This window comes from Dendrobium catenatum, unplaced genomic scaffold, assembly GCF_001605985.2.
Source record: "Dendrobium catenatum unplaced genomic scaffold, ASM160598v2 fragScaff_scaffold_338, whole genome shotgun sequence".
Lineage (NCBI taxonomy): Eukaryota > Viridiplantae > Streptophyta > Magnoliopsida > Asparagales > Orchidaceae > Dendrobium > Dendrobium catenatum.
The window spans coordinates 269688-292378 of record NW_021318800.1 but is presented as its reverse complement, the minus strand read 5'-3'; the positions used below and the strand labels follow the sequence as shown (position 1 = coordinate 292378).

The 22691-nt window shown below is 35.1% G+C and overlaps 1 protein-coding gene across 2 annotated transcripts; it reads left to right on the top strand.

Moving 5' to 3' along the window:
- Positions 1–2743: 2743 nt before the first annotated feature.
- LOC110100649 (transcription factor bHLH78) lies at positions 2744–5431 on the top strand. Of its 2 annotated transcripts, none has more exons than XM_020828259.2 (7): positions 2744–3814; positions 3902–4108; positions 4186–4251; positions 4351–4419; positions 4494–4565; positions 4651–4878; positions 4969–5431. In XM_020828259.2, exons 1-7 carry the CDS (start codon positions 3194–3196, stop codon positions 5065–5067), a joined length of 1362 nt encoding a protein of 453 aa, XP_020683918.1. In that variant the 5' UTR covers positions 2744–3193; the 3' UTR covers positions 5068–5431. The 2 variants fall into 2 exon arrangements, with proteins under 2 accessions (XP_020683918.1, XP_020683910.1); XM_020828251.2 differs by having other exon boundaries at positions 3899–4108.
- The last annotated feature ends 17260 nt before the right edge of the window (positions 5432–22691 follow it).

Genomic DNA, 22691 nt, shown 5'->3' with positions numbered 1-22691 from the left:
TTTTTGTGAAGGCTTCTCCGCCTTGCTGTGGGGGCAAAAGGAGAGACACTAAGTAGTAATAGTGAAATACCTGAAATAGGAGACTTCATGGAGTGGATGTAGGTCTTGTTTGACCGAACCACTATAAATATTGTGTCTTTTTTATTTTCCGCTGCTTTTTACTTTATTATTTTCTGTTGATCTGTGGTTGAAAAATTTTTTCAAAAAAATTTACTATAAGATTTTTATGGGTTTAAAATATAAGAGGAAAAATTTTAAAATACCAATTCATCCCCCTCTTTGTTAGCCGCTAGGACATAAGCTTAGATCTAACAACCTAATTCATAATTAACAAGTTTCAACAATTTATAGTTTATCTTCATTTTGGAGTGGGGTTAATTTAATCTCACCCTAGGAGGATAGTTTCACCTCATCTTGGAGAGGCTAAGATGTTAAGCATCTTCGCAACATTGAGTGTAATATAGTGTTAGGGTACACTGAGTTGGTTAACCAAGTCGTAACGATTGTGATGTATCTTATTTGGTTGATAGTTTGCTCTCTTCTTTCAAGGGGATTAGAGAGCAACATTCAATGCATTAGAGGTTGGGGTTTACTAGGTGACCAACCATTGACCTCCCATAAGGTTAGATTCAACAATTAATGCTTATATATGTTGGTTCCTTGTTGTCTTCCATGCGTTAATTCCCCTTGCATGTAGAAAGACAAGTGAAATGAGTATTGTTGGGGTTAAGATGAGCCAAAGCAACAATAATGTGTGTGATTAAAGATTAAACAATACAAGCATCTAGCCTAGGGGAGGTAGTGCTTATGACCATGCTCCGAATGACTTCCCAAGACCTTCCTACGCACTCCATGATGTTCGTGAAGGATTTACCTGCTAACCGCGTGTTAGGAAAAGAGTTACTTTAAGAATGTATGATTGTTGAACGTTATAATTTTTCCTCATTTCAGAAGGTTATAAAATGGAGTGGCACCCGATTTCAAAATATGACATTTCCCAAAACTTTAAAAATCCCTTGTGATGACAATTTTATTATATCTAACAACCTAAAGATACCTAATCACAAAATAAACAAAACCTACATGCTACCTAAAATAGACAAATAATAGCCTCCATTCAAATAGATTAGCAAAATCTTTAATATCCTAATTGCTCTATTGTTTAACCCTCTATTGAGAGCAATGCTATACTCCCTAAAAATTTCACATAAAATTTTATTTTGATTTTTTATAATATAAATCAATCAAAAAAATATTAATAAATTCATCTAAGCAAATTATGCTTAAGCAACTTTTTTTTTTCTTTTTGGTATAATATTTCCCCTCTACTAGTCATGGGTTTTCTTTGACCCCAATCATTGCAATAGATAAAAACCTGAGGGCCCTCTCAAATATGTTTCACCTAAAAACTTAAACAAATGATAGTATTTAATAGTCATTAGACCAACAGAAGGGAATGGTCAATTATGTAAATTAGTTTGTTAAAGAGAAAGAGAGGGTTGGTGGAGCCCACCTCTAAAACCAAAATTTATTTTTAATGATTTAGTTTATTGCAATAAGTACCCACTGCCATGTGACTGTCAACAGCAATCCCAATGCACTGATCATAAGCTAACATCTCTGCAAAATCATCCAATTTACATATCAAAACAATAACTTCATATTTAATATATTTTTTTTAATATAACAAATATTAGAGAAAAAGATCAAATTTGATTTTTTTTCTTTTTCTAAAAGGCTAAAATAATCTTCAACTATATAAAAATATCGATTTGATTGATCACCTTATTAAATTGGGATAATTTAAATTTTTTTCAAGTCATTTTGATCCATATTACAAAAAAATCAAGAAATTAAAATAAAAATTCAAATAATTGAGAATATTTTGATCTTTAGTAAGGAGATGGAGAGATCATTTTGATCTTTATGTCAAAAAAAGTTTAAAATATTTTAATATTTTATTATGAGTTTTTTCTCGATTAGAGAATTTTTCGGTGGAGAAATTATTAGATAAATTGACCTTGATTATTTTATGAATTAATCTATAATTTTTTATTTATGAAATTACAATTTAATATATTAAATCTTTATTTTATTGTTTATATAAAATAATGCAAATATATTATTGACTTTAGTTCATAAAAGAATCATGATTAGACACGTCTAATAATTTTTACCTATATAATACAAGATAATATTAAATGGACTTAGTGGTCGTTTGTAATTTATATAAATATTTATAAAATAATTATAGAAAATTATTGTAATTCAAAAGAAACTCTAATTCATGACTTATCAAATAAAAAAATTATCTCATTCTATATTTTTTTAGCAAATATTTTTATTTTGCAAATTTATTTTACTCTTTATATAAAAAGGAATAAGAAACTCCTGACAATTTTTTTCCTTTTATTTTCATTTCAAATGAAAAAAAAATAAAAAAGGATTTATTTTTTTTTTAGATATTTAGAGCTAAATTTGAATGATGGCAAGCTTATAGCTTGACAAGTGTCTTCATCATTTTCCCTTCTTGTTTTTTAATTTTCTAATCAGAGACTGCATAAAATTAAGAATTTAATTTGGCGAAAAATAAACTTGTCATTATCAAAATTTTAACTCAAAAATTTTTGAAAAAAAAAAATTTCCCTCGAAAATGCCTGCTTATTTCTTCCCACTCCCTCTCTATAAACTTTTCGAAGCTCCCCTGCTTTCTCTCTGTTCTAGTATCCTCTTATAGTCTTATACTTTTTTTTTCAGATACTTCTCCCTCTTCCTCTTGTCTTTCCCTCCCTTCCTTCTCTGCACTTCTTCTTCTTCTTCACTAATTGCAGAAGGTGAACGAATCCCCAAAAAGGACTACAATACAACTGCCAAGGCACGGCTCAGTTGGACGTTCAAGGCCCGGCATCTTCTCACCGCCGACGCAGTGACACCATTCCCAACTTAATTTACTTTCATTCTTTTATATAAACAAAGAAATACATTTTGCATTTTATATATAGATAAAGGTCAACAGCTCCCGTTTTCCTCTCCCTCTCTGTCCTCCACCTTCTCTCCTCTTCAAAACTCACCCTTTTACCTTTCCTTTCCTCTTACTCTTTCCTTTCTTTCCCTTTGTTTCACTTTCTTCCCAACTCGCCAAAAAATCTATCTTCCTAGTTCTTCCACATTTTGCTCTTTTCTCAGCTTGTCCATGGAAAAGGAGGCGTTTTTCGGCAATTCAACTGTAATAAACTGGCAAATGCGATCCCCTGATGCCGCTGCTTCGCTTCCCAACATGAACTCCGGTCATGTCAACATCGTTTGGGACCAAACGATAGATCAAAGCGCCAAATTTGGCTCGGCCCTCAGCTCTCTTGTCTCTTCACCGTCCTCTAATCCTCCGGCCGCCCCCGGAGGAGGTGATAGTGTGGTAATCCGCGAGCTTATTGGCCGGCTGGGAAGCATTTGCAACTCCGACGAGATCTCCGCGCCTTCTCCTCACTACCATAGCGCCAACAATTCTTGCTATAGTACTCCGATGAATTCCCCTCCCAAACTTAATCTCTCCATTTTCCCAAATCCAGCTCATATGCCCTTCTCCGCTGACCCCGGCTTCGTTGAAAGGGCGGCAAGATGTTCAACCTTTGGTTGCAGTGGAGGGGGGAGCCATGGCGGAGAACAGTTTATCTTCCCGGAGGTCGGGAAGCTAGGAAATGCTCCGGAGGAGTCGTGTGGTTCTGGTAATGCAAAGAAAAGAAAGGCGGTGATGAAAGGGAAAGGAAAGGAGGCTCCTTTGTCATCCTCCATCACTGCGGTCACCAACCCTCCCAAGGTTTGCTTGAATTTATCCAAAGTACACTATTTTATATGAATTTCATTCAATTTCCTAGAGAACTGAAGAGTTATTGGATTGCAGAAGGCATCAGTAGGAGGCTTGAATACAAAGAGAAGCAAGCCCTCAGAAAAAACTGGAATTGAGGAGGAGTCAGCTAGACAGGACGGGGATGCCGCCTCCAAGAAAATGGAGGAAGAAAAAATCGCTAAGCCACCGGAGGCAGTGAAGGACTACATTCATGTGCGAGCAAGAAGAGGCCAAGCCACTGATAGCCATAGCCTCGCAGAGAGGGTAAGCGACAGCCATTGCCGCTCTGTTCTCCTTTATCATCCTCACCTTGTTCTGCTGCTGAACTTAATTTTTACCAGGTTAGAAGAGAGAAGATTAGTGAAAGGATGAAACTTTTACAAGATCTTGTGCCTGGTTGCAGTAAGGTATCATATAATTAAAGTTTGATTTTTATGGAGTGCAGAAATGGCCAAAATTTTAGTTTTGGTATTGATTTTATCTGATTTTCATTTATTACATCGTAGGTGACAGGGAAGGCAGTAATGCTTGATGAAATTATTAACTACGTACAGTTGTTACAACGACAAGTTGAGGTACCTATCCAGCAATTTGTAAGCTCAAGATTTAGTTTTAATGGCTGTACAACTGACTTTTGCCTCTATTTCAGTTCCTTTCTATGAAGCTTGCCACTGTAAATCCTCAGATAGACTTTAACATGGAAAATTTTGTCAACAAAGATGTAAGCTTAGATGGTCCACCACGCTATATTTGTATTTGCCACAAAATATGAGTTCTTTTTAATCTAAAATGACTTATCGTTATAGATGGAGATTCATCAAAACTGTGGGCTTCTGCCACCACAACCAGTGTACCCATTGGAGGCGACTGCAAGCTCATTTTCTTTTGCGAACCTGCCTGAGAGAACCCCGTTGATCTCCATTAATGGCCTCGAGCTCCAGAGCCAAGTGAACCCCTTCAGCCAGCCAAACCTAAGTAGAAACCTTACCATGCAGCTTCCTCCTCTCGAGGGCTTCGCGGACACCGCGTGTCAGGTAGAAACTCTTACCACAAGATGTTCACCATGGAAAGTAATTCTCTTACCGTTCTTTTGACATTTATATTGCTTTGATGTTAATTTTCAGCTTGGCACATTCTGGGACGATGACCTCCGGACTGTAGTTCAGATGGGCTTCAGCCAAAATCAGGAGAATCTCTTCTCCTCTCAAAGCTTTCAAGGTTAATATGAATTCAAAGAAGAGGGGAAAACGCTAAGAATAGGCTGTTAGTAGAGTTCATAGCTGATGAACTCTCCTTCTTTATCTGAAATTTCGTTGCAGGGTCTGTGACCATTAGTCACATGGAAATTGAACTATGATGGCCATGATTGATTCATTTGCAAGAGGACTTTGTATATACCAAGGCGTTATTTGTCAACAATGAAACTTCAGAACTAATCAGTAGCAAAATTTCATTGATGTTGAATTTTAGGCGTCAATATTCCATAGTGGGAAGGCAGGCCCTTAGGAATTTGATGCCATGAAATTGTTTTGCTTTCGTACTATGATTAATGTTAGAAATAATAAATTTTGCTTCGTTTATTGAACATTTATGAGATTGTCAATGTCTAAATGTTGAAGTTGATGTTTTGTTTGGGACAACTTTCTTACAGTTTCATAAAGCAACTTTTTAGTACAAAAATTAAAAATTTTATGCTAAAAATTTGCTTTAAGAAGCAGCAAGAAAATCGTCCCAAATGAAGCCGGAGAGTTGGAAGCTCCACATAAATTTATGTTCAACATCCATATCTCTTTGAGCTGGAACCAACTCTAGATGGTAGAAATATAAAGTCCTTTTTTTCTTACAACCACTGATATGTACACCGTTTTCAACCACCAGTATTTGTTCTACCAGCAGGCATAACGAGCTGTACTCCAATGTTGGTAAGTTAAGGCAAATAGTTAGTTGTCACAACAATAGAATCAAAATCACCAGGTTGGCAAGTTTGAATTTCGTTCCACCACAGAAAAGTCTGTTCTGGACTTCAACCTTCCATTGCTTTACAGTTCACTGAAGAAAAAAAATTAAATATCTGCAGATGCGTTGGTGTACAGGGTGGATGAATAGATTCTTTCCAACATAGAGCATCTAATGGTGCAAAAAACCCAAAATACAGCTTCTAAACCCTTTAATTTCTCCTATCAAACAATCAAACATTATAAAATATAAGCAGGAATGAATTACTGATTGTGGGAGATTAACTGTCTGTGATTATCCTCTGTTGTTCTTTGTTTCTATCATTGATGCAAAGGGAAACAGGAAGGAGGCCATGTTGCGTGAACCGGCGAAGTTCTAGATCGATAATTCCTCGGCATAAACTGTTGTTTCTACCTTAATCTTTTGTATAAAAGTGGAGCTGATTTGGTGGTCCTTTGGAATTTGTGGGGTTTGTGGCGGTGACAATAACACCTAAGCTGAAAACCAGTAACCAGGCTGTCAAGATGGAAGGTTTAGCCAACCATTATAGACAGCACATCAACTTCATCCTCCAGGCTTGATAGGAATTGCAGGAACAGAGCTTGGTTTGGTCACAAGTCAGTAAATGCTCCATGTTCAGGTCGCTCTCAGAGAACCTCTACATGTATGGTTCATTTTGGTGAATTCAGGAAGTTGTCTGGCAGTTTAATTCACCAACTTCTACTGTATCTGGTATGCTGTGGCGTATGAAACTTGAGGAATTATACTTCTTTTCTCAAAATGTGGTCCTCTATAAAAATGTCAAGAGGGCTAGATAATGATTGTAGGTCTCTCATGATCTATGATGAACAATTGAGTTTTGAATGGGTACTCAACCATGTAGGTTTGGGAATGGTTGAGTTTTAGGCTTCGTTTGAGACAGCTTTCTTACTGCTTCTTATAGCGGCGTTTTAGTAGAAAAATTTTATTTTTTGCACTAAAAAAACACTTTAACAAGCAATAAGAAAGCTGCCCCAAACGGATGGGAAGGCTTTCTTATTGCTTTTTAAAGCAGCTTCCTAGTAAAAAAAATTAATTTTTGTATTAAAAAGCAGAAAAAAAAGCCATCCCAAACGAAATCTTAATCTATAAAATCTTGAATGGACCCCATCCCAAACGAAGTCTTAATCTATAAAATATTGAATGAACCCTCTCCATCAATATAATGTTTTTGGTTAGTAAAATTGGTCCAAAATCAAATGGAATCGGACGTGGTATATGTTTGAATCCAAAATAGCTCAATTGGGTGCCCTAAACCTTAAACCATGATCTATGATAGGCTAGGGCGGAACCCCTTTGAGGCTAGGGGGGGGCAATTGCCCCCCTTGAAATTTTTTATTTATTTTTACATTATACTATTATTTAGATAATTTGTCCTCCTTCAATCTATTTTTTAGTCTTTATTACAAGGGTTTTTAGGAAATTGCCCCCCCCCCCCCAAAAAAAAATGTTAAAGTACTAAGATCTTTAGGCAATTGCCCCCAATACAATTAAATACATTGTGTAAATGTGTTATTGTTAAGGAATGATGAACAAAATGCAATTGCCCCCATGTCGAACCCCGCCAGGTGGGCTTTGCCTCCTTGGACCCCCGACATAAATGCCAACAGTTACTTATAAATTTGCACACCCACCCCTAAAAATTATAGTTGGTTTTGCCCCTGATGATAGGTGATCAAGTGATTAAGCATTTGACATATATTTATTCACTGCACTCAAAGAGTTTTGAGTCTGATAATTTTTTATTTTTTTTTACTATAAAATTTTGACTGTGGCTTCTCCATTAATACATATTTTTGAAGTAGTTGGTTGCATCAAATGGTCCTCTAGTCAGGATGCCAAGTGTAAGGGTTTGTGTGGTTGTTGGAGGTGATATATTTTATTGCAAACCCATATGATTCAATTGAAGCGCTTTTGTCCCCACTCAGAAAGCAACCATCTCATTTAATATTGACATCCAAAGCAAAGCAAAGCAACAAAGGAATAATATATGGTGGAAATCATGCTACCTTCTTGTGCATGCAACGAATTAGCAGTAAGTCTCATCTTTAATCATCACTTCCTTCATTCTCATTTTCTACCTTCATTGTGGACCACTGCAGGAATTTGTTAGTATAACAGTAACAGTAACAGTAACAACTGGGCTACTATTTTCTTTTTCAAAATATAATGATGATTGAAGCTTAATCGCTTTCGATCAGATCCATTTTGATAGATAAGATGGAGTCAAATCTAACAGCTCAAATCCATGTCGCCATCTTGAACAACTGGGTGAACAGTCCAGCCTTCTCAGTTGATCAACTTGAATGCAGAAGAGGACTAAAAAACCTCATCCAGCAAAGGATAGAAAATGATAGAAATATATTATGGATAAACACAAGCAGAATTGACCAAAAACTGAGTCATTCTCCAATAACTGGCAAATTCATATTTTTCCCAAGTTAGTTGCTTTTACTCTAAACCTATGTTGCACCGATACACCTATTTATGAAGGCGTGTTGTATCCGATACACCGATATACGGATATTCCTCCGATATGGCACCGATACGTGTCGGATACGACAAATTAAAATACTATTTAATTTCAAAAGGACACGCGTGTCTGTTGACAAACAAAAAAAATCCTAAGAAAAAGATGCGTCGTATTTACTTTTGCGGCTGCAAGTGAGGTTCTCTCATTTTCGAGATGGATTCGAGTCTCTTGATGATATGAGTGTATTAGAAAATGCTAATCTTTCACTTGATGACTCTGAATTAGAAGCTATGATATTTATTGAAGATGATATAGAAGTTCAAAGACAAACCATTGAAGAAGCTAATAATATCATTCCTTCTATTCAATAGTTGGAACATTATGTGCTAGACAATTTATGTTTATGCTTTTGTTATTGTACTAGACATTTAATGCTTACTTTTATTTTGAATTTGATATTACAAGCTACAAGGCTACAAATGATGTAACTTTTTTTTTTTGTAATTTCAAATATAATGCTTTGATTGATTTCTTAATTTTTATGTATGATTTATAAATTATAATACCGCATTCGTGCCGTACCCGTATCCTATATTTTTAAGAATTGACGTGTCCCGTATCTGTATCATGTCGTATCCATGTCCCGTATATGTATCATGTCGTATCCATGTTGCCGTATCCATAACGGTGCAACATAGCTCTAAACTAAAGGCTTCATTTATCCATTCCAAAGCTAATCAGTAATCCCCCCACTAAAATGATGATAAAGCTACTGGACCCCTGGACAGTTTTACCGAATAGTTGCGCTATATTGCAGCAAAATCAAAATCAGATAATACATTTTTATGGAAACCAGCTGGTAAATGTACATAGCATGAAATGAATAGGCTGATTCCAATCTCATGATTTGTTTACTGAGCATGGAAATCATTGTAGAGTCTAATTGAAGTAATCTCAGTCAAACAAAATGCTTTAGTGTTGTTGTCGCTTTATATGTTCCATCCTTTTCATCCAACAGAAAGATGTATTTGAAGTTTTATTGGAATGGAAGATTACTCATGCAAGCAAACAAAGGCAAATGATAAGGTTCCATGTGTAATATATTGGCATTGTTCACAAGGAGTATTGATGGGTTATTGAACAGACCACAAGCAAGCAAAAGCAATGTTTAACTATTGAAGTTTATTAAGAAATTTAATATAAGTGTAGAGAAGATGCATGTGAGAGAGTTGAAAATACTAGCGCATTGAAATGAAAATAAGACTAAAGTTTAGAATATAGTTCCTTAGCATATTGGCTTCATTGATAAGGGTCCACCCAGTATGTTGGGCTCAACTTAGGTTTTGTTTGAGAAGATTTTTTTACTGCTTCTTAAAGCAGCTTTTAAGTACAAAAATTTTAATTTTTATATTAAAAACCTACTCTAATAGTGCCACCCTTTATATATTAGCTTAAGGTTTTAGCTTGAAAATGTCCTTATTGAGCTCAACTTGAAGGGTAAAATAAAATAAATATCGTGATTTTAAAATTCGTGGTATTTTGGTGGATGAAGAATAAATCCAAAATAATTCAATTGATGTATTTGGAATTCACCGTTAATTAGTGTAGAGAAGATGCATGTGAGAGAGTTGAAAATACTAGCGCATTGAAATGAAAATAAGACTAAAGTTTAGAATATAGTTCCTTAGCATATTGGCTTCATTGATAAGGGTCCACCCAGTATGTTGGGCTCAACTTAGGTTTTGTTTGAGAAGATTTTTTTACTGCTTCTTAAAGCAGCTTTTAAGTACAAAAATTTTAATTTTTATATTAAAAACCCTACTCTAATAGTGCCACCCTTTACATATTAGCTTAAGGTTTTAGCTTGAAAATGTCCTGATTGAGCTCAACTTGGAGGGTAAAATAAAATAAATATCGTGATTTTAAAATTCATGGTATTTTGGTGGATGAAGAATAAATCCAAAATAATTCAATTGATGTATTTGGAATTCACCGTTAATTCATTTCTGTTATATTCCAAAATAGCACAAAGTTAATGATTTTCAAATACATAGCCGTTCGATCACTAGTTTCCCGTAGCCACCGTCACTCATCACCAATACCGAGCACCACCGCCTAACCCCTCTATTGTCAACCACCATCTTCTATTGCCACCGCTGCCCACCATATTTCTAAGATGAATTTATAATTATAAACAAAATAATATAAAAAAACATTCAATTTGATCGAAATTGGTGTCGTTGAGTTCGTATTTCCGAGACGCTCAATTTAACAGTAAGTTCGCTAAAATCGGAGTTTAGATGATCCCGGATTCGATTTTTGAAGTTTCCTGCTTGATTTTGCCTCGAGATTCGTGCCCGATGAAGATTATTTTTTGATGATATATCAATATATATATTCATTTATTTATTTATATTGCATGTAAAACTCCCCTTAGTTTTAAATTCCTTAAACTAAACTACTCCTTAATGTCCCAGCACAAGCAGTAAAGAAAAAAAGATAAGGTTCAACAAACGTGACTTAGCCAGTTAACTCTATTTGGTGGATAGACTATGCAAGCAAAACACAATAAATGTTACCCAGTTTAGAATAAAAAACCTCTGCCCCCATTGTCTTATTAAACTCCGCTAGCTTTTCATTTTAATACAAATTACATAAAAAAACGTATCTTGCCTTTAAATGTAAAGAAATCAGATTAGCCAAAAAGGAATATTATTACAAATACATCCTCATAATTTCACATCAGAAGAAAGTAAAAAAGAAAATTCTTCTATGATAGTTTGGCCTCACTCAAGATTTTGTAACGATAGCAGGAACTTGAAAAGAAAGATTATCCTCTTTTCAGCTCAACAAGAAGAATTCTGATCCATAAGCAACTGACATTCATAGTAATGGTTCTAACTTCTGCTAATCAGACAAATCAAATTTCTACCTTCAGCTTTACACTTTGTTTCGGACGACTTTCTTATTGCTTCTTAAAGCAGCTTTCTAGTACAAATTTTTGTATTTTTGTACTAAAAAGCTGCTTTAAGAAACAGCAAGAAAATCATCCCAAACGAAATCTTAGAATCAGATAGGATGATTCAATCTCAATCACCTCACACAATTCATACTAATAGCTGTATAAACAGACAGCTTTCTCCAGCAAAATAAACCATGGACGATATAGGATTTTACTTGTTGAATTTGCCCACGTTTCTGTAAAGTGGAATCATATCTAATAAAGTATTATTATATGATAGCATAACAGTAAAATATTTACTTATAAATCATTCGGAATCAATAAATGATTTAACAGAAACATAATTGGAAGATACCAAGCCTGCCAGCTAAGATACAATATTACCATTATTCATAAAGCATAAATAACAAAAACAGTTGGTTTTCAAGCAACAGTGGAAACTTCACCGGCCTATGATTAAAAGATGACATATTAACATTCATGTATTATTAATATATTAAAAGATGACATATTAACATTCACATATAATAAGAAGTTACAAATTTACGTATATGTCAAATAAAAAGCAACGCGGGTTGTAAAGTATCAAGTAACAAATTATGAAAAATAAGATAGTAATGCAAACATCAACTGATCAAAGCAACATAAGATATCCATAAAAGTAATATAATATATCAAATCGAAAATTAAACATCAAATAAATTTAGCATAACAAGTTTCTCACCCTCACTCCTATTGCTTCCAATGATCCAATGAAGAATATAACGAGTAATAAAAAGTCATAGCACTCTTAACACTCAAAGGGTCTTTAGTGGAGTCATCAGCATAATGAATTGCTTTCTCCCTTGCCTCGTCAGTAGAGTTCAAGTTCTCCTAATCTTCCTCCTCTTCTTCAATCTCGATTTTCTTTATCTTCTTCAATCTATAAAAAATTAAGAATATAAATTAAAATTTAAGACAACTTCAAATACTTAAATTTCTATAGATATATTTTTGATTTATTTCTTCTTGTTGTTTGCTTGTGTTAGAAATGTTAGTCTTGTTTCTATCCACATCGAAGCAATCAATGTCCAGATCATCTTGTTATAAATCAAATAGTGTGACCTCATTATCATCATTCACAAATCATTCATCATCTAATAGGAGACACTTGAAGATTTCAAATAAATCGTATAAATTTTGGAAAAACTGCGAGAAAACTCTTCCAAACTCCAATGAAAACAAAAAAAATAGTAAATTTTATTGTAATAATCAAATTAGCGGAAGAAAAATAGCAAGATACAATTGATCCCCTATTCGAGAGAAGAATATCTCTCCCAAATCTATAGACGCCGCTAGAGCCCAAAAGAGCCTAAGAGATCTCAAATTTCAGCCAAATTCAAGATGCCCTAACCTTAAGAAAACAAATTATTTAATGAATACAATCTAAAAGGAAATCTTTAAACAATCCCTACATTCAAATTTCCCTCCAAACTCCCTAAAAAATCTTTCCTAAACAGCTTTTCTGGAATCAGCAGCTCGTTCGGAGCATACAGGAGAGGCGGAACTTCTGCCTCTGTTCCGCCTGGGCCGGTTCAATGTGGACCGACTTGACTATTCCAATGGACCGGTGTAACAATACTCCCCTCCCAAAGACCCACCTTGTCCGCAAGGTGGAAAGAAGACACCCTCATCACAAATTGTATGAACTTGAAGAGTTTGGTCCTTACACCTGTACTCCGACATATACCTCTCACCACATCTGAAACAAAGCTGCTTCGCCCTTTTCTCTGGTAATTTAGTTTCTGTAAACTTCTTGAAGTTGTCCCCATGTCTTACTCCTATAGTATTCTCCTTCGAAGTCTCCCGAAAAGTATCAAGTGTCAGCTGCTTGGGTGTCAGAAAGGTAGTGGTCCTTCTGTTCGGACCTCCTGAGTTGTTGCCTCACGTCTCTCTCTCTAAGTGTCTCTGATCTTCCACCAATCGAGTTAGCTCCATAGCCTCTCTCAAGTCACGAGGCCTCATTACTCTAACCAATGGTCGGATCTCTAGTGTCAGTCGCTTCATGAAATTTCCCACCAGCAGTCTCAGGAAGGCGAACCAATCGGCTAGCAAGGTACTCGAATCTCTCACGGTACTCCATCACTAAACCATCCTGTGTTAAGGTGAAGTACTGCTCGTAGAAGTCTCCTCCTATTCCCGTTTGGAAACGTTCTATCAAACAATCCTTGAACTCTCTCTAACTCTGTACGGGTCATCGCATGTCCCTCCACTGGTACCAAGATAAATCCTTCCCTTCCAAACATAGACCTGTTGTCGTCAATCTCTCCTCCTCCGTCAACCCATTGACGACGAAATATCTTTTTATCTTATAAATCCACCCATGTGTATCCTCCACCTCAAAGATTGGCATCTTCACTTTCCTCACCCTCAGATCACCTTCGTTCCCTCAGTTCTCTCCATAATTTCTCATTCCCCAAGGGGGTGGTTCCCCCTAAGTGTCTCAATCATCCCTTCCAAGCACATACCCAAACTTTTCATCAAATTCCCAGTCTCCTTTAAAATTCAGCATCCCTTGGATCATAATAAATCCCTCTCCTTTCAATTCTAGACCCTCTTTGGCATAATTACCCCTTTCCCTTTCAAATTTCACCCCACTCCTCTCCAATTCAGCACCCCTTTGCTTATGCTCCACCTCCTCACACTTCTCCCCATACCCCTTACCCGGCTCCCCCATAGGAATAGGCTCCAGGGGAGGCATTCTCTCTTTTCCCTTTTGAGTCTCCACCTCCTGATCTTCTGTATGCCTAATTGGATTAGAGTTTTCCGGCTTCCTGGGTTGTCACAGGCTTCCCTCGCCTCTGACGACATCTCCCCCATGCTTGAAAAATTAACATCCATCTTCTTGTGGATGGCTGAAATTTGACTTTTGACATCAGAAAGTTGAGTGTGAAGATTTGAAATTTCAGTTTTCAATTGTCTGATCACCCCTTCTAACACTTATACCTTTCTTCCTGCCATGGGAACTTGGATTTAGGCTCAAATAGCAAGAGCCACAAGTTTGGGGAAAATTTTGGCCTCCAATCAACAAAAAACAACACAATCGGATACAGAACACACCAAAATTTAATGAGGAAAACTTCTATTTCATCCCAGGAAATTGCTCTGATACAAATTTGATAGGAAACACTTTAATATTTCAAGTGAATCCTATCAATTTTAGAAAAACAACAAGAAAACTCTTCTAAACAACAATGAAACCCAGAAAAACAATAGATTTTATTGCAATAATCAAACTAAAGGAAGAAAAATAACAAGATATAATTGATCCTTTATTCGAGAGGAGGATCTCTCTCTCCCAAATCTCTAGACGCCGTTAGAGCCAAAAAGAACCTAAGAGATCTAAAATTTCAGCCAAATTCAAGATGTCCTAACCCTAGGAAAACGAATCAAAAGAAAATCTCAGAATAGTCCCTACATTTAAATTTCCCTCCAAACTCTCTCAAAAATCTTTCTTAAACAACTTTTCTGGAATTGGCGGCTCGTTCGGTGCGTACAGTACTTCCGCCTCTGTTCCACATGGGCCAGTCCCATGTGGACCGACTGGACCAATCCAATAGACCAATCTAACAAGATCATTATATTTTAGTGGATCCTTGTCATCCTTGAAACCCTTTTTTTTTCAAATTTCTATATTTCAATCTCGTGTTGAACATGATGTATATTAAGAAGTTCATCTTTAAGATCGTCAAACAATTTCTCATTTTTGTTTAAACTTGATTTTATGTGCGCTATGGTTGCGCTCATATCCAAACAAGCAATGTAAGTTCATTACCTTAAAAGCAAAACATTATAGTTCTAGAGTGTTAACACCAAATTGGATCCACAATTCAACTAAATTTAAAAGAAATAAATGTAATTAGAACTTATAAGTTTAGAATTTGGTGGGTTCTTTCATATTTTAATCAATATGTTAAATATTAAAAATTAACTTGAAAATGTTTTTCAATTATATCTTTAGCTTGTTATGGTCCAAGGAAACCTGGTTACTGAATGTTACAAGTTATGTATCAGTTTTTGCCCTATCAGTTAAGTCAACAATCAAAACATCTATATAATAGTAGTCTCAAATTTATCTCTGAATTGGTCGACTTGCTCTCAACATATTAGAATTGAGGGTTAAGGTAATATTAAGAATCAGGCAAATGGCGATGGAGCTAAAGCTCCTACTTCTCATCAATGATATGCAAAATCTCCTTATAATTGACATCATCTCCTCCTAAGTTATGGGTTATTAACTCCTTGGTTTCATCCATTGTATTATAAATGAAGCTCACATATCGAAATCTCACTTATCGGAGTCCATTGTGGAAGAATCTTCTGAGGAATTGGCCGTGATATATCTGATCCATGCATCATATCATGAAAAATGGATACAAATTTTTGACTACTACTCAGTATCGGCAATGGGTCTGAAAGAGTATCTAAAAGGGTGAAATTGAGATATTTGCACCCTGTCGAAGTAAGGAACCATGGCATATATGTTTGGAACAGATTCCATTTTGAGAGATTTGAAAAAGCACTATCTCGTTGAAAGGTTCTATACATCTGCCCTTTCTCAACGCATTTCTTTAGACAAAGACTCCGTTTTTTCCTCTTTCCGGATGGTAAATACTTCTCAGAACATGGAGTGGGAATCAAACCCATGTTTGAATTGAAACTGAGATACTGATGCAAGTTATTCCCTTCTGAATCAGATAGATTCATATCTGAAAGAGGCTGACAATAAGTTTTTTCCAAATTGACTATTTGTTCGCATCAAAAAAGTTGCAACAAATCTAATTATAATAGAGCATGGGAGTTCTTTTTTATAAAACTTTCTCATCAAAGCCAAAACCCAAGAATAATTATAGATGAATTTGCTTATCTTCATGGCTTCAGTCAGGAAATTCTTGTGTTAAGGCAAGTCATCAAGCTTTTCTAGAATGAGATCTAGGCAGTGTGCTACATAGGGTGTCCAGCATAGAGATTTTCTCTTCTCCATCAACTTAGTGTCTACTGCCCTATAAGCTCTAGCTTTTTTCATCATAACTTGTACCATAGAATGATAGATGAGCATAAAATGATCTTAAACCTCATCTATCATTCTATTAAGCACTTTGAAAATATATTATGCATCATTCACCTGATCATATGCATCTACGTATTTTAAGAAAATAATTCCAAAGAGATTAATTAATAAAATGTTAATTAGTTTCTATTCTTAATGACATACCAACCATCAAACATGATTGTTGCTCCAATCTAACTTCAAGTCAATCTAATTTTCTCAATGGCTTTCTCTATGTTACTAAACTCCTTCAATGCCTAACTTCTCAAATCATGTGTGGGAGGGTGTTTCAAGCCACAACCATGAACACCTTTAGAATGGATCATATTAAAGTAACAAGGAGAGGTTGCCACATTGAATGGAATAGCATTCTCATAGAAAAATCTATCAATATTCATGTAAATGCATCTATGTGCTCTCTAGCATTTCTTTGAGACATCTTTTAAGACACAAATACATTCTCTCCCTAATGCTTGTCATCCTCCAAATTTATCATGTAGTGATATATGATACCTTTGGCACCTCGACTTAATATTGGTGGCAAGGATAATGAGTCTATACCATTGCACTCACTCTCATAATAAGAGTTTACATCAACTCTATCACCAAATTGTCATTGTGACAGATGTTTAAACTTTTACTTCTTTCAATACTTCGGCACATAGTGCAACATTTTCGTGCAAGCTAGAGGTGTGTTCCTTCAACCTTGTAACATCCCATATAACTATTTTTTTTACAATAATTGCACTTCAAATAAACATATGTTTTGCGTTTCGTCTAACATCGACTTCCACATTGTCTCAATGTCAAATCCTTTATATGGCTTGTTGTAGATTTCTCCTTACCTCTAACTATTTCTTACAAAACAATAAAAACAAATTTTGATGCAAATTAATTTGAAAACATGTAAACATTTAAATAAATAAAAATCCTAATTAAACCAGGCAAAAAATGTATCAATGCGACAAAAAATATAAGGATTTAGAGAATGTAACTAACTAAAAAAATGATGGGGAAAGTGGAGATCCCTATGAAAAACTTAGCTAGGAAGAGAGGATGGCGATAGCGACAACACTTGAGGTCGATAGCGGCATGGATGGAGTGGAAGAAGGCTCAGTTACTCAATAGTCACTCAATTCGCATGACCTTGCTTGTGCGTGTGAGTTTTAGTATATGCTATATTTATTATAATTTATTTTAAAAAATAAAATCCTAATACCAAGAGGCGTATGCCTCATGTAAAATGAGGCGAGACGTGCCTCACTAGATGTGAAGCGCAAGCCTCATTTAAAATCCACGAGGCACATGCATTATGACTTTTTGGTTCGAATTGTGTTGAGGCATGCCTCATATTACACAATTTTAAATAATGATTTAAACTAATCATGTTGGATGCTAGTTACATCTTAGTAGTTAGTACAAATAATTAAATATAGTGATGTAATGTGATACTTAGCCCAAATCAATGCTAGATTGGTTTGGATTAAATGACATGGCATAGCTTGAGTCAAATCGAGCTCGAGTCACCTCTAATTTGAGCTTAAACTTGATTAATTATACTAGTTTGCGCCTGAGCTCAAACTTAATTCTACGAGATCAAGATGGCTCAGGAGTTTACTCATTTATCATGAAAAAAAAAAATTTTTTGATACAAGCAATTCTTATAATAAAATGATAAAAAGAATTAAAAATTTAGAAAAAAAAAAAAGGAATTACTTGGTATAAAAAATAAGATATAATTTTAATATTTTTAACTTTAATTGAAACTCTTGAATACTAATATATTTAGAATGCATTTTACGTTAATATTTTTTAAGCAAGACAGTCCGCAAGCTGACGAGTCAAATCGGGGTTAACTCAAGATTGACTTATGACTCATACCCTTAGGGCCAACATCTGGTTCTTCTTGGTGGGTTGGCGCATTAGTAAAACATGCTCTCAGACACCTCATCTTTTCAAGCATCATTGTAATCATATCGTACAAGAAAGGACTTGTGAGTCGTGACAGAGTAAAATCATGCACCATTTTACACATCATTTATCATTACAAATATATTAATTTATGCCTGAATCTTTTAAATAATGCCAAACAAACAAATTCACATAATTTTTTTTATTCTCTTTATCATACCAATTTGCAAGAAATATATTTTATTTATACATCGATATCATGATGATTTTTTAGATTATATTTGAAGAGTATAGCATTGCTCCTTTTAAATCTCACTCCTCTGCCAGGTAAGACTGCCCGTGCACTTGGATTAGGGCATATGCAAACAAGAACGTGATTTTTCACAGTAAAATACAGCAAAACGTCGTGATTCTGCTCCAATCGAATTCCATTTTAGATGCTTCTGCGAAGGTAACGATCATTCTCCCCTTTCGCGCGTTTTTTCGCCAAATTCTGTTGTGAGAGCAAAATAGCGTGGGTGAACAGTGCAACGCCAATGTTGACGTTGCGTTGTTCACCCGCAAATAAATGGTGGAAGATTTGGCGTTCGGCTGGAGCGACTGAACGATGTCATACGCACGTTTGGCATTCGTTGGAGATGCTCTTAGATGCCCGGCAATTTTTTCATCCATTCTGTCACAAAGATTGAATGCTTAACAAAAGACAACAATCTGCTAGTTCACCATCAGAAGCAAAGAGAAGAGGAAATGTATTTACATCGGATACAGAAAAGAACGAAAAAATTAGATAAACATTGAATAGATTATAGTGCACAAAATGAGAGCCATAGCATATGTTCCATCAGGAATCAAAATCAGGCTCATCATCTGTGCTCCAACTAATGATGTGGTCAAATGAAATCCATAAAAGAAAACAGAGAACTATCAGGCTAAATATATAAAAGGCATCATTATCCAATAATCGAAAAGCGAATGATATTAAGTAAAATGATGATAAGCATGTCTCCAATGTAATGCTAACCAGAATTGCCAATTTAGAAACCAACTAGTCACCCATACAGTCAACCAAGTAGATATTAAGCCCAATACCATAAACCGTATCCAGCCAAAGGAAAGAATAAACCAATTCAGAGCCCTGCATTGGGTACCCATACAGGCCACATCCACCCATGTATCCACCCATGGGTAAGGATGGATATGGGTACGCCCATAGCCTTGTGGGTGGGTATGGGTGTGTACTCAGCATCGGGGGATAAATCTATTTACATTGTTAATCACCGTATATCTTATATTACTGCAATCTTCACTACGTAATGTGCAGCACTTAACCACGTTGCGACTACGGTAAATTTTGATATGCGTCTTGAAAGTTTACAATTAGAGCAAATGGCAACAAGCTTCAAGGCCATCAATCCGTAGCAGACTGCATTCAAAAAGTATGGAAAGTGGGTGTGTATAGGTGGGTATAACTTTAATTTTAAAACTCAAAATTAACTATACAGTCGAAACAAAAAAAAAATATTACTCATGATTAGGCAGAAAGTTGTTGTCCACTGATTACTAGATGACTATATATGTAAAGGAGTTGGCCATGAATTTAAGATTATTACAACAGCCTCTCAAATTGGGTTACATATACTGATCATGCCCAACTTACTATTTAGATTATAATAACTTATTTTGCGAAAAAGTCTTGCTGAGCATACATGTAGTTTGAATGTTCATTGAAATATAAATTGATTGGGCTAATTCATTTTTAATCTTTTCCAAGATAAAATGTCAGTATTTCTCAATTTGTTTAGCATTATAATGGTGGACAAAATACCTTGAAACATGATAGAAAGTGCTTGCAGAAATTTAGGAAAATCATTGACTGAAATCTGATTTTAGTAATTTCAGAAAGCCAACTACAAGAAAATCATGAATAAAACACACTAGCACTTTTTATTGGAAGTTTTATGAAAGAAAAGACAAGATACATGTGTATCTTCAATTGGAGAGAGATCCGGCTCTCCCAAATCTCTAGCCGTCGGCTAGAGCCCAAACACCCTAAGAATTTTAATTTAATCATTATTATTATGGTAGAAAAGGTAAATAAAATAAAAAGTTCATGCATCTCAATTTGTGTGCTTCGCCTCAGAATTTGTGGTGTTTTCTTGTGCGAGGTTCCTATGCAATATTACATTCATTTTTATATAATTTGAATGTTCCGAACGCAACGGCGAAATGCGTTTTTTCCAATAAGACATAGCTTTGCGCAATATTTTTGGGCATAGCTCGTCGATTTCGATCATTTCCGCTTGATTTAACTGTGAAGGGCTCCCTCTCAGGTTATTTCGATGTTCTAATCGCAACAGTGCAATCCGTTTCGCAATAAGAAGTCATTTGAGCACATTAGTGCTGCGTCACGCCTGTCGGCCATTGCTCGCGTTGCTGATTTCAACCCCATTTTTGGATTTATTAATGCATAGGTCTGCATATACTAATAAGGTGATGATAGAGTTTGCAGCTTTGGTGAGGCTTTAGTAGGTTGATTTAGGAAAAATGAGGAATATTCATTATTCAATGGTTTGACGAGAGAGGATGTCGAATGACCAAATAAACATTGAAATTGAAATTCTTATTTTCAAATTTTCTACCATTGAATTTTGAGCCTGTGTTAAGGTTAGTATTTAAAGAAATTTATCACATCAAACTACAAATTCTTTTAGTGATCAAGGGTTAGCATTTATGCCTTTTCTGATTTGGGAAGTATTGAATAAATATATGTTTGAAAGATATAAGGTATGCTTGCTTCGGAGCTAAGAATGAATGTGAATGAAAATTGAACACTGAAAATTTTTGGGGGGAATAAAATAAATGAGTTTGATATTGGCAAATAAATAGATAAGAGTTTGAATAGGTGTTTGAAATCTAAGTTCTCTGAAAAGCATTCCATTAATAAGATATGTAAGCTCTTAAAAAAGCTTCTCCCAAGATATTAAAAATAACTATCAAAATCATCAATAATCTAGCCGCTTCTAAAAGAGGTGTTTACTTTTTCTTTCAGCATTTTTATTTTGTTGAGTGATGAAATATAAGCTTTAGTGGATAAACCCTTGATATAGGAGATGGTTTTTTTTTAAATCGATTCAAAGTATACTTTGGCAATATCAATTTTTTGGACTTAGATTTTTTACTAAAACAGTTTAGATCAAGTATTGAAATGTTTTAAAATTTATCTTGCTTCAGAGTTTTATTTAATTAAGAAAATCCACAGATTTTTTTGGTCACATTAAACGGAGGCCTTCCCATGACCCGGTTAGGCGGTTAGGAAAGTTGAGGCATTAGATTCGACTTATGTTAAGAAAGGTAGAGGTAGACCTAAAAAGACTTGGTTAGAAAATATTAGAAATGATCTTTCTTTATTAGATTTAAATAAGAATTTGATTTTTAACTGAACACAATGGCGAAAAAGGATTCATGTAGCGGACCCTACATAGTGGGACAAAGGCCTGATGTTGTTGTTGTTGTTGTAAGAAAATCCACATATTTGATCACTGATGATGGCAATAAATCATCTAGTTTCATATGTATCTTTTACTTCAGATAATCTCCATACATCACTATGTTTTGAAGAGGATAGAAAATTTTGTATGTTTGACAAGGATGGTAACTACCAAGTGCGTTTAACTAAATGGATATTTTACACTAAAAACCCATCGAGTTTTTATTGGTGAATAGTAAAGCTAAGGTGTCATAGGCAATAATTTTACACTAAAAGCTGCAGTTTTCTAAATCAATAAAACGTGATCTCTATCAGGCTCTCTATTTTCCTGAGCGATTATTTCATCTAAATTTGAAACTTCTTAAACAATTACCTACCAAGTTAAATCTTACTGAATTGTACGAGGGATGGAGAGAACTTCAGCCACATGCTCGCATGTAACGTTTCTCTTGGAACCCAAAAATCTGAAATGTGCTGCAAAAAAGAGAGATCAACAGTGATGTTGCCCTTTATTTTTAAACAAGAAGTCTGATATAAGTACACTATTCGATCCACTGGATGAATCATTCAATGATATGCCCCTTATTTTCAAAGAAGAATAAGACGCTCAAAATCTAGAAAAAAATAACTAATTTAAAAAGCAAATTAGAAGATTTTTCTTTGTGCAAAAGTAGCTTCAACCAAAATCAAATAGAACTAATAAATCAAAATGCTTTAAGCCTGCTAAATACGGTAAGACAGGTACCCTTCTCTAAGTTCATTAGCTATGATCAAAATTTACAGGATGAAATGGCGACCCAAAAGCAGCACAACAAGCAAATCAGATCAAATAACCAATTTAACATTTAGCATCTAGAATCGTAAGGAATTACCAAAAGACAATCTTCACTTTGTTAGGTATCTATGCTAACTAATATATCATTCAGACGA

Excerpts from the sequence above, each read along its gene's own strand:
- LOC110100649 (XM_020828251.2), top strand. The coding sequence starts at position 3,194 with ATGGAAAAGGAGGCGTTTTTCGGCAATTCAACTGTAATAAACTGGCAA. Across the intron at positions 4,566-4,650 it reads AAAATTTTGTCAACAAAGAT|ATGGAGATTCATCAAAACTG; the intron begins GTAAGCTTAGAT and ends TTATCGTTATAG. Across the intron at positions 4,879-4,968 it reads TCGCGGACACCGCGTGTCAG|CTTGGCACATTCTGGGACGA; the intron begins GTAGAAACTCTT and ends GTTAATTTTCAG.